This window comes from Coturnix japonica, chromosome 1 (assembly GCF_054131305.1).
Source record: "Coturnix japonica strain WE chromosome 1, WE-NBRP24, whole genome shotgun sequence".
NCBI lineage: Eukaryota > Metazoa > Chordata > Aves > Galliformes > Phasianidae > Coturnix > Coturnix japonica.
Genome location: NC_140663.1, coordinates 83297950 through 83310630, shown reverse-complemented (window position 1 = coordinate 83310630; position 12681 = coordinate 83297950). Strand labels below are relative to the sequence as shown.

Below are 12681 nucleotides of genomic sequence, written 5' to 3'. Positions count from 1 at the left end.
TGTCTGAATAAACTCTTTGTTGTCTTTGCACTTAGCTCACATCCTGAAGGAATTTTTCAAGTACAGTTGGTAAACTGTTAAACTATAACCTTAGAGAATGCAGACAACTGCTTACTTGGAAGGGTATCTACAGAGACACCAAGCGAAGGCTCAAAGATATGGGGAAAAGCAGATCCTCAAGACTGATAGTGATTATAGCCAAGTAGCTTAGATTACTGTTTGTTACTCCTTGGATAATTCAGACTCTCTGTTCTTTACTTGGAAAACACAGATTGCTAATTTACTTCTGTCTTTTACTGGTCGACAGATAAACATTCCTTTTGTCAAACTGGACTAGTCTTTGAGATCCTCTCCTCTCAGAATGGCTCCTGGAGGACTGTGCTGCTTTGTTCTATGCTGACCAGTTTGCACAACCAACGAGCCTGGTGTGAGACGAGAACAAAAATACCCAGATCTATTAACAAAGCTTTAATAATTTCTGTCTGCTTCCTAGGAGATGGCTGCAGCAACAGTGGGTTAGTGCCAGATTGCTTTGGCAGGTTCCAGCAACCCATCATTTTCTGGCATGTCTAATATCCCTTGTGCTCCTGAGTGTAGCATGTCCAAGAACTTTTGTTGTTTCTTTTGGACTATCTGGATGGGAAATTTTTTAGGCTCCTGCCATGTGGTGATTAAGTTCTGGAAAACTTTCAATTCATTAACAGACATTGATGTAGATGGTGCATCAACTTCACAGGTTATTGCAGCTGGGTCCAGAGAACCTCTTGAAAAAGAATTAAGTACTTGGTAATCTTTTTCCTCTTATCACTCAGTAGATGAGTCCAAAGCACTTCATTATCTGATGAGCATAAATGCATTAGGTGACACCTAGTTTAGGGCATACAAATGTGAATGGGCTTCAATTAAATCACCTGTGATACTCATTTGAGCCAATGCTGATAAGAGGACACATACCACATTCAATGGTGAAGCACACCAGACATCATGGGATTTCAGCTGAATCATGGACACTTTTCTAACTCCCTTCAAAGAGCACATTTCCTGAAATCTTCCACTAAGTCACAAAGAACTCCCAAGGGAGAGAGGATGGATAAACACATGGTGGTTCTCCTCTGTGCACAACAGAGCAGACAAAGCATGGATATGACTAAGCTGGTAGTAGGAACAGGCAATTTTAACCAGTGTAAGTTTTACAGCAGAATTTCTTTTAAAAAGCTTCTGCCCGTTTAGGAGAGGTCATACTTATACTGATCCAAGTAGAAACTGTAAAGCTGCCTAAATTGTTTCAGGTTAAGATGCTGGATACCAAATCAATAAATAGCCTGCAGTCAGTCAAGAATTGCTACTAGCATGAAAACGGCACTTCTGGTGGAAGCACTAATTGCCCCCATTGTAAAAGAAGGAACACTGTTGGCTACACAGTTTTAGCTACTGGAGTAACTTACAATAGTTCCTTTTTGTCCTTTATTCTATGGAGCATATGATCTGATGCTTTGATAACTGCAAAGAAATGAGAGGCCTCGTAGGAAGAAATTTTGTGTCAATATGAAATAAGGTCATCATTTGTCCTGGCATGAAAGACACTGAGTGAGGCTTTTCTCAAATTCAGTCATGGCCTCCAGAGGGATATATCAAATTTCGCAGCAAGAAGGTTTTTGCTTGCTGCTCCTTCTGATCAGATTTGGAGACAAATGACAAACAAATCTAAGAAGTATCTTTCATAGTACAATGTGCCCTTTCTCAATATAGAAGGATTAATAAAAGTATAATGCCCTTTCTACAAGCTAACTTTTTTTTTTTTTTTTAAAATCAACTCCAGCATAAAACAATGTGACTATTAAATTAAACTAAGTAGTATTAAATTAAACTAAACTAAGCTAAATAAATTAACACTCTGCCCATGAGAGTTTTTCTTTCACAGTACTGATCAGTAAGAAAGAAAGTGAGAGATGTGGCTGGAAAAGTAGATCCCAATAAACACTAATAGGGAGCTAGATACAAATAAGGGACATGGTCACTAGGAATAGAATTTTGAGACAGATAATCATCATAGCCCTGTCCAGTGGTGAATCCACAGAAATTCACCTGGAAAACTGATAAATTTAATTAATAGAACATAAAATATTCCTTCTGTGAATTCAGCGTGAACTGCTCTAGAGAACTTACTAACATGAACAGCCTTGATGGTGCAGACAACAAGGAACTATGCAAATGGCCAGATTAAAATATCAAGGGCAAAAGAAATCCATGAATGCTTTTCATTTAAAATATAATACATATTTTATGTAATACAGTGTTAAACTACTTACAATTTCCATTTTGCAAATGAGCCCTTCTTTTCTCTTCAGATTTCATTTTGGCCTTTATGTACCACTGGCATCTTTTAAGAAAAGCAAGTGAGGTTTTAATTAAAATGAATGTAATGCATAAAATAAATGTACGCTAACTTTTCTCTGCAGTTTTATGAAAGCCAAAGTCTTTGCTTTCTGAATCCACAGAAATTTAGTTTTTACACAAAGAGAGAAACAAACCTGAAGAACTACAAGCAGACTGATTATCAGTGAAAATTAATCACAGGTGGATGATTAGTAGTGAAAAAGTCTACCAAAGTTTGATGCAATACTTCTGTGCTTGAAAGAATGTTGATACTTTTGTATTATTTTTCTGCTCTCTTGTTTGCATGCATTGATTCACACAAACCAAATCTTATCCTAATACCTTTTACACCCAGTGGGTCAAAAAAGCTTACAATTTTTTCATAAGACAGGTTCTTTGACTTCAGCAGGGTTCACAAGAAAATAATTGTTTTGTATCCATTATGACCAGTACTTTTTTCCTCTGTGTAGCTCTGTTCAGCCTGTCAAACACAGACTGGCTTTTCTGTGTTCATAATTAACCTTATAAAATAAACTACAATTATATATAGTGTTCTAGTAAAATAGTAACCACGGAGATAGGACAAATAAGCAAACACATTCACCACATATCAATGGTTCATTCAAAGTACTGAATAAGACTAGGATCACTCACAAATGCATTAGTTGCTGTAGAGATGATGATGAACACTTGAAGGGTAGAAACTTCTAAAGCTATCATACCTGGCAATGAGTTGTTTTCACAATTACACATGTATCCTAATTTATGGAAACAGTAACCACAGTATTTTCAGCTTCTGTGAAAATCCCTGCATTGTACAAGAGTCACTGAGACCATTACTTTCCAATTACCAAGAACAATGAACACAAAGTGTTAAACTTGGAATGTCTGCCCAGAGGAACATTCAAAGAAATAGCTCTCTAAACCCTTAAAATTCTCCCTAGTGCCCAAAGCCCCAAAATTTGACTACAAATGCCAGTGAGAACCAGCAGTGGCCTCTTCCAGCTCCAGCTCCCCATTTCCTACTGCTTTTAGCTAGAAAATCACTTGAAACGAATAATTTGTGTAATGATAAGAATCACAGAGCTTTACAACTGTGTTTTCCAGAATTTAGGCCAGACCCCAGTCTCACTGCCTTCTCCCTTCAAGTCACTATTGCTTTAATTTTTTTACCTGTAATGGAGAGCCATGTTTCTTGCTTGCTCTTGGTGGATAATCACTCAGTGGAGTGCAGAGGCAGGTGCTCATTTAACCCAGCCTCTCCACTATGAATAGATTCATCAGCAGCCTTGTGACTCAATAGCTCATCAAATTGCTAATTCTAAACAGCAAAGCAGAGCACATCTGTAGGGTACCCATCCAATTCTTCATGCTGAAATTTGCCTCCAGTCCTACAGCAAATAGTTTATTTATTCAAAATTGTCTTACTCTGTCTTCTATGTAGTACATTCTTATCATTGCATTTAAGCAGTACCCCAAAACGAAAAAAAACGAATTCACGTCTTGCATAACTAAAATAGTTTGATTGAGGAAGATGTTAGAAAGCTAAGAGAATCCCTGATATCTTTAACATTAGCAAACAAAAACAATAAACCCAGAAAGATACTCATTTCTATTTTTTTTTTCTTTTTTAAATTTCCAAATTTACTGAGTGTTTTATCAAGGAGAAGTTCGGCTTAGGATTTTAGGAGTTGCTCTCAAGGATTCCTGAGAATCATTTTCTCTGCAAGTCTGTCTTTGTCTGAATAACAATTTTCTCTGAAAGAAACTAATGTTTGTCAGTGTTTCTAGTAATTGTACAAATATTTTATAATCTTCCAAGACTGAGATTACAATGCATTCCAATGTGAGCAGCCTCAGTGAAATCAAATGTTAGACTTAACCAGAATTATTATTATTCACATAATGCCTGCACTGATACATCACTTTCTTTCCTAATCAGAGGCAAGGGTATACAAACAAAACAGAAAAATATTTACAAATCTGAATGCACAGAACTGTCTATTAATATCAACTGAATCTGTAATAACCATTAGCACATTCAGAGAAGTAACTTTAACATCTTTCCTCCAAAGAACAGACTATAAAACAGGTCCAAGAATGGTGCAAAACCCCATGCAAACCCCAACTTTATCTGTCCCAAACCTGAGTAAGAGGAAAACTCCATGGAGAATCCCCCTCACATGGATGCTCTTCCTTCTGTTTTATGCATACAAAGAAAGGAGAGGCATAAAGAGTATGAATGGCGCAAAGTGCACACAGTTCCTCCTACAGAACTTACTGCAGGAGATATGAACCCAAATCCCTCTGCTTGGCCCCGTATCTCTAGAGAATATTAGGAATTTCTGAGGCTTTTTTGACCCAAGGTGGTGCTGTGGTGCCGCTAATGTCTTACAGAGGGGGTGGGGACATACTGTCTCTATCCTTTTAAATTCTTCTTTGCTTCCTGGTAGAAAGGAACAAAATCCTAGTCAAACACACACACACAAAAACAGATGCTCTGTGACACATGTGAACTTGATCTCCAGCAAGGACTGGGATTCTGATCACTACCTGCATTTTTAGCAAGTCCATTAAGAATTTGTGCATTCCCTTGAACTTTGAGTGTGTATTTGAGCAGAGCATCCAGTCACTCAAACAAAAATGCTTCCCAAACCAATTAGCATGGAGTCTTTATTTGATCCTGACCAACATACCAACTGAGGAAAGACAGAAAATTAGCACTGTACTAAAAGGAAGGAAATGGACTTGTAAGTATAAAAATTATCAACATTATAAAAAAATAATTGTCCAAGTCCTTCAGGAAGATAAATCATCCCAATATCCTAGAGTAAGGTTTTCCTCAGTTTAATTTCATTTCATAATTCCTCTAATAAATAATTTTCTCTTAATAAATGCACAAGTGTATGTATCACACACAGATATGTAAGATATTTTTGCCTAGATACTTAATGTAGCAAAAAGAAACAAAAACTGTCCACCCAGTGTCTTTACCAAACTATATTGCCAGCCCCAAGACATCAGAAATCCTAAGGTTACATTCTCCAAAGCTTTGCAATTTACAGTTAAGAAATTTCCTAATTAACACTGTGTTTTGTGTTCTTTGTCTTCTAATGTCAGAGATTTTCAGTTGCATTGTATTTTAAATTTTGGTCTCCTCCTGCCCATATAATCGGGAAAGATGATCAGAAACTTACTTAAAAAAAAAAACACACTGAAAATAAGTGGCTTAGCTACTCTTTACAAATTCTTAGGCTTGGATAACACAGACCCCGAGCAAACGAGAACAGCATAGCTTTAATTACCTCCCAGTGATCAGGAAGAACAAAGTGAGGATGACCAGGAGAGTGAATCCACCAACAGCAGCAGTGGCAATCACGAGAATCTGTCCCTGCTCTGCAGCCATATCAGAAGCTGAAAGAGAAGAAGCACAAAGAAAGAGGTTAAAGTTCCAGCACCTGGGGTTCATTAAGAATGGGTGACAACATTTAACTAGCCAAAAGTTGAAATTACTCTGTAGTAATTTTCTTGGTGCTTAGACCAGACGTTATGTGAGAATGTATCTGTGAAGCGAAAAACCTTTAGCTGTGTACCAGCTATGAATAAGTGAGGAATACTTTTATAGGTTTCTAAAATGAGGAACCAGCACCATCAGGCATTTGCAGATTACCAAGACCTGAGTACGACTGGATTTTGGACATAAAACTAGAACAAACGTATTGCTTTTTTCTCTTAACCTTGCATGTTATTAAAAAAACATCCGTGCATCTAACTATCCAAAATGAAGTCAGCAACAGTGTTATGTATATAGGAAATATTAAACTGGGTTCAGTAGAATCCTAAGCAGAAAAAGCATATGTAACATGTAGCCTGACACACTCTTCTGTGTTTCTAGTATTTAGCTTTATTGCTACAGACTTATAGTTCTATCTTTAATATTCTTTGAGGATTGGCATCAATTCAGTAGATTAAAAAGATTATTTTATGCTTCATGTTTTTCTCTCTGTTATTTCTTGAAGGACATTTAGCAGGTAAAACAGATCACTTGAAATTGTCTGTAGAGGCTTGAGCTTTTCATTATATTTATAATATTAAATATTTACTTTGATGAAGTACCTGCTCATGGTCAGGCTGGTTCTCATAGTGCAAGTAATATTCAATAAGAGAACCACATCTCTTGTTTTTTGACTTCAGAGCTTTTCTTTTTAAAGTAGACAAGTTACATTTTTATTTTTTTTTCATTGTATGACATTCACCTAATGCTTCCTTTCTTTTTTCTCTAAAAAACACAATATTGTTCTACAAAAATACATATTTCACAGGATCACAGTATCACAGTTACCTATGAGAACAGCAGAAAAAGTAGAAAAGAAAATAAATTTCAGATTTACTAATAAAACAACTTTGACTTTGTAAACTTGCCAACAAAATCTTCAGTTTTCTTTGGGCATCAGATGATTACAGCTCCTAGACTGCTGCAAAAAGAAAGTTCAGCAGGTGGTGTTCACTCACTTTCCAGTTGATGAAGCCCAACACTATGCACACACCACTGCCTAAAGCCTCATAAAAAGCCAGTTTCAGGAAAAGCAATTGTCTTCTAAATAATATTTGTGAATGGTTTAGAAACTAGCATTGTAAACTGGCTTTGTAGTAAGAGTGAAACAAATAAAAGCAATAGTAATTCACGTCTAGTTTTCAGCAAAACCAACTTGTTCAATTTCTGACATTAGATTTTTGCCCATATAATTTAATGGAGATATGCAGAGGCAGTAAATGATAAGGCATTCAGTATCTGTGGTCATAAACTCTCCTTAGACAAGTTAAATGCACATATCTTCCAATAAATGATGTATCAAAACCCTTTACAAAATACTCACTAATTAGCTCATCTCCAAAACAGAATCTAGTGATACCGCAGGAATGGATTGTAGCTGTGCATTATCTTATGCTCCACACTGTCAGGTTTAGTTAAAAAGAATTCAACATATAATATACTGCCACACAAATAAACATGCAAATAGAATAGGCTGTCCATCTCAAGCACCATATATCATTTCAGACTAGCAAAGGTTATGCTAAATGTTATAAAGACTGACAGGTTCAGACTGAAGTTGTAACAGGTAAGGGAGGTTTTCAATGACAATATCTTGTCCAGTTTCCATTTCTACAATGGAAGTGAGAGAAAAAACTACAAGCAAAATATATACACACACACAGTTAATAGGAAAAGGAGTGCAAAAATAGTGACTTCAGCAAGAGATACTTTCATATAAATTAGTAATGTGTTAGGAAACTCAGGGCCTTCGAGATAATTTGAGTTCAGGGTAGAAATGTAGGAACTGATCCTATTGTCTAAAAAGGCCCTGTGCTAGATACTGAAATGAAAAATGCTGTTGTCCCTGGTTGATCCTGCTGGATGAACCTGCTTGGAGTTTTAGTTAAAATTGACTACAAGCTATCAGTTTCATAATGTACACACTTTCTATCAGGAACCACAGTCAAGTTCATGAATGGGAAAAAGTTCTCCACTCAGTTCTTTTTGTGTCTATCCGATACACTTTTAAGTTGAGACTGTATAGTTTCAAAAACATTCATTCTGTTTCTAGCATGTGTATTTCACTGTGTTGGCAGAGATGCCAGAGTCCACATGATTATAAAGAACCTTTCAAACCTGAAACTTCTCGATGACCTTAATTTACTTGTCAGATAAAAAATGTCAAATGACAGACAAGTATAATTGGAAAATGTGGATTTGTTAAAAACTGTCAAAGAAGCAGGTAAGGTAAAATGATTGAAATACTTATTTTTGCTTCTAGAAATCAGTGAAGGCACAGTGCAGTGAACAAGAGATGGATAACTACAAAGGCACATGTACATGCATACAGCATCCTTGCACACAGGTTCCACAAAACACTCCCCAGGCAAGGAGAATACATTAATAGTAGAAACTCAATAATGACAATTTTTGAACAATTTTTGCTGTCCTAAACAAAATTCTGCATGTCCTTTGATCTTTCTTTCTCATTTTTCAGTTTCTCTAATAATTAAGGTAACATCCAAGTTGCAAATAATACAGGTTTTAGCAGGAATTGTTTTTGTTGTGTCTGTTCTTTACTCTTTTTTTGGTCACTTTCTGTTTTTTTATGTCATTTTTTTCTCTCTCTCAGCTGTGCACGTTTTTAAATGTCCCCATGTTTCCCCTTAAGAATATTCTTGTTTACACAACAGAAAAACTAAATTTAAGAGACACTGGTGACTGTAAAGTCAAGCAAGTTTCCGCAACTAATTTTATCTTTTTGTGCGTACATGCTATAGTGCTGCATTAAATCATAGGATCACACAATCATTTTCCCAGAATATAATTCATTAGGCATCAGAGCTAATGTTTGTGCAACTAAAATCATTTTGTTTTCTTTACACTTTGCTGTACGTTATCTCAGTCAACACCTGCTGGCTGCACACACGGATTCTTAGTTCCATGATTGCTGGAATGAACACAGCCGTATGATCTATGGGGACATACTCTACTTGACAGTTGTCATGAACAGGCAAGGAGCTGAAAAAGCTCACATGGAACAGGAATGCAAGACCCACCAGCAGATCCAATGGGAAAATGACTGCCAACTGACTGCCCTCTTCCTTATTCTCCTGTTCCCATTTGTGATATTACACATGTCTGCAGTGACATTCCTGCTGCAGCGTAAGCTGGGAGGTTGGTTCTGTCCGTCTCCAGCAGCTCACAGCAATCCTGGAAAGAAAAAGGTTAGCATTTGCTAACCTTGGTTGGTGTTCCAAGATGCAAAAGGTGGATTGGTCTCCTAGGCTTCTGTTTCAGAGATGTCTCATGAGGGAGCTTAGTACCTATCTAAGTGGCTGTAATATCTGGCATTTTGTTTCATTCCTTCTGCCCATCTGCTTCTGGTGGGCATTTTGACATCGCTCAACAATGTGTCCAGTTTCCTTACTCAAGAAGAAAATTCCTTCTGAGATCAGTTCTGACCCCACCAACCACTCTTTATATTCAAGCTCTGTCCCAATTACAACTTCTCACTGGGTTCTTCACCTGAACTTGTAGAGGAGGACCTGCACTTCCCCTTCTCTCTGAGATGACAGGAAATATCTGAGACTTTTTCACTTGGAAGACAGTGAGAAACTGCAAAAAATTTAACTCATAGCATGAGATGATAAGAGAGAATCTTCCAGTTCTGTTTTCCACTTTTCTTTGAGCAGATGTCTTCAAAATCTTTTAGAAGGTTGCATATTCAGTATAAAAGGTCTGGACTCCCTAATGATAGCTCTCTTCTGTCTCTCAGCTACGTGCTTTAGTTACTTCAGTTTGACATCTATCAGGCAGCAGACCTTCGCAGCGTGAGGGATAAAGTAGTGACAGAAAGACAGGTAGATAGAGATTAGCGAGTAGCTGTGAGATAGATAAGTATGGATGGTGAGAACTGGAGCTCTAGTAGACAGTAACTGACTGTCAGATGGATTTACAAGGCACTGTAAGAGCTAAAGAACAATAGGAAAGAAAAATGTCTAACAAGGGTTACCTTTACCTTTTCAGAAGTGCTGCAGTTCCTGGAAGCTGATGGTCTCCAGTCTCAGAGGGGATGTGGGAAAAGGAGCAGGCAATGGAACGGCAATCTTAAAAAGGGCTTTTAAAAGTGAAATGAAATACTATTACCAGCATAAGTTTGTATTAATTCTTTGCATGTATTGACTTGAAAAGCTTCTTTACAAAGTGTTGCCAATAATATTAACTTCCTGACCAGTAGGTGAATGGAATGCCTGTGATAAAAACTTAAGATCTGAGCATGGAATTGCTCTTGTTTAGGAAATTAAGACAAAAAGTAAAGACTCCAGAACTTCTGGAACCAGAGAGGATAAGCTAGTATTAGAGGACCAAATGGTTGAAAATATAAAACACGGTAAGGAAACATTTCAAGATTAAAATGAGGTACCCTGAACGCTAGCCACTATTGAATGAACACCAGGACTAAGCAGACATGGGGTTGGATACAGCAAGGCAGTTTTTAAACAGAGATAAGTGCAGTCTCATTTGTTTTACTGGTTTCATTTGGAAATTGGAATTACTATTGTGAAAACACTAAACATTCTGCCAAAACAAAACAAAAACTGAGTTTTACACTGGCAACTATTTCTAAAAATCCTAGAGACAGATTGTCTAAAATGGCATGAATCAGGGCAAGCGCTTGAAACAATATTGGACAGACTTCTGTCAGAAACAATGATCAAGACTCTACTCTGGAGTTCTGGAAGAATGGATCTCAAAGTCTCACTCACATCTGACTACAAATCCAAAATATCCTGATTTGAGGTTGAAAAATTACAGTGGATTTTATGGATGTGGGAATAGAAGAAAGAATGTGAAGATTAACAGATACAGTAGTATAAGAAAATCACCATTTGTGATTATGTTAAAGAAACTGAAGTTGCTCTTTCCACAAAACCAGAGTTTTTTGGACCAATTAATTTATTACAGTCCTCATATCCAGATATTCTATTATTACTTTTTTTTTTTCTTTTAAAATTATTAATCTAAGTTATTTGAGCCATCTAAATGTTTACATTGCTTCTGGATTAAAAAATAAATAAATCACAGTGTGGTTACTTTTGCCACACTCTGTTCAGCTAAAGCAGCAGCCCTCACTTTACACAGGCAAGTCTGCCCCCTAGATCTCTTCTGGGACAAGCCAAGTTCTCTGTCACATACAAATTTCTTTCCTGATGATGGGAGGACTGGCATGGAAACCACCCTGAGATTTAGAACAAACCTTGCAAAAGAAGAGAGTCACAGCATGGAAATACTTCACTACCTAACAGCAGAAAATTGTTCAGTCCCTTACACTCTCCTGTGGGCACCTTCATTCCTCCAGAAAGAGAAAAAAAAGAAAGCTTTAAATCATTACATTAAAAACAAACAAACAAACAAAAAAAATCAACCAATCAAAAAACCCCACCCTGCTTAAAAAGGGCAACTGCTAAAAATGGCAATCAGGAACACGGCCACAAGCTGTAGTTACTATGCTTTGCAAAGGGGGTATGTGGAAATCTCCCAGCAGCAGCCTCTTAGTTATAATAGTGGAAGAAATACTTCACAGCATCCATTCAACCATCCCTACTTCCTTGAAAAGACATTTTTTTTCTGACTTTTCTGGATAATTACATTTTTCTGTGTGAAGCAAAAAAGTTACTCTGTGTGAGCACAAAAGTGTCTCTGCAGCTGGGAGAGGAGTTCTTTCTCCATTATCATGCTCTCCAAGCAATGACTGCCAGTTTGTTGGTCAGGAGGTTGGAGGGCTTCCTAAAAATCTAACCAGCACTACATGACTGCCTTTTCATGGCTGCTACAGAGCTGGACTTCTGGCATCACACACCACCTTTAATAATTATACTAAAACTCCCTGGTTTTCATAGTAATGAAGTACCTTATTTTATCCTAGAGAGCTGAAGCAGCATAGATAGTGTTTCAGCCAGTAAACTGGAGAAGGCACGATAGCACCATCCTGCCCAAGACATTGACAGACACATGACACAACTGAAGACTCAACAGTTGTTGCACTACTTTAAAGAAAAGCCTACAAGAGTGTCCACAGAAATATTGCTTTGCTAATCAGCTTTGTAAGACAATGCTCTATTTGAACAGCAAGTGTTTGGATCTATAAATGAAACTAATCCAGAAGGAAGTAAGTGGTGGTATGACTGTTTATTGTATCATAAACAGGTTTCCTTTTCGTGCTCAGTCCAATATTAGGTTCAATTTTGATGCTATAGTTTAGAAAGGATGGTAAATCTTGGAGAGATACAAATTCTATGTTTGGACAAACTGACTTTTAGAGGGACAGAACACACACTGTACTTATGGGAAAGACGAGAGTATCCTTAAAAAGGCCTATTCACATTTAGATGAGAAAGACATGTTTTTATAATATTAGACTTTTTGATTTGTCAGAAGAGGATCATGAAATCCAAGCTATAAAAACAAAATCAGGTCATGAATGCAGGACAAATTTTAAATTATAAGGGCTAAATGATAGAACCACCTGCCTCTAAATATGCTAAGCTACCCATTTGGAAGTCTTCAAGTCCAGACTGTTTATTGGAGATGTTACATTTCAACCTGCTTTCATAAGCTGACTGGAAAAGCTTTGGTTACAGAGGTTCTCTTGATGTTATGAAAGGAGTTCAAATGAATAACCATAATAATCTGATACTGCATTAGAGCTTACAATAGGTCTGCTTCCAAAATACTGCTTTAAGAAAGTAAGATATTTTGAGAGTATA

At 37.0% G+C, this 12681-nt stretch overlaps 1 protein-coding gene across 9 annotated transcripts in view; it reads right to left on the bottom strand.

The window, feature by feature from the left end:
- The window catches only part of LOC107321707 (ephrin type-A receptor 6), a 438244-nt gene that overhangs the window by 94682 nt on the left and 330881 nt on the right, over positions 1 to 12681 (bottom strand). For 7 of the 9 annotated variants that reach the window (XM_015878874.3, XM_015878893.3, XM_015878884.3 and 4 more), the window contains 2 exons: positions 5682 to 5790; positions 2310 to 2380 (listed from right to left, as the gene is read on the bottom strand). In XM_015878874.3, the coding sequence (XP_015734360.2) occupies positions 2310 to 2380; positions 5682 to 5790 (180 nt within the window). Of the gene's footprint in view, positions 1 to 2309; positions 2381 to 5681; positions 5791 to 9932; positions 10032 to 12681 lie in introns of all 9 variants that reach the window. The other 2 variants (XR_014938440.1, XR_014938441.1) reach the window with 1 other exon arrangement.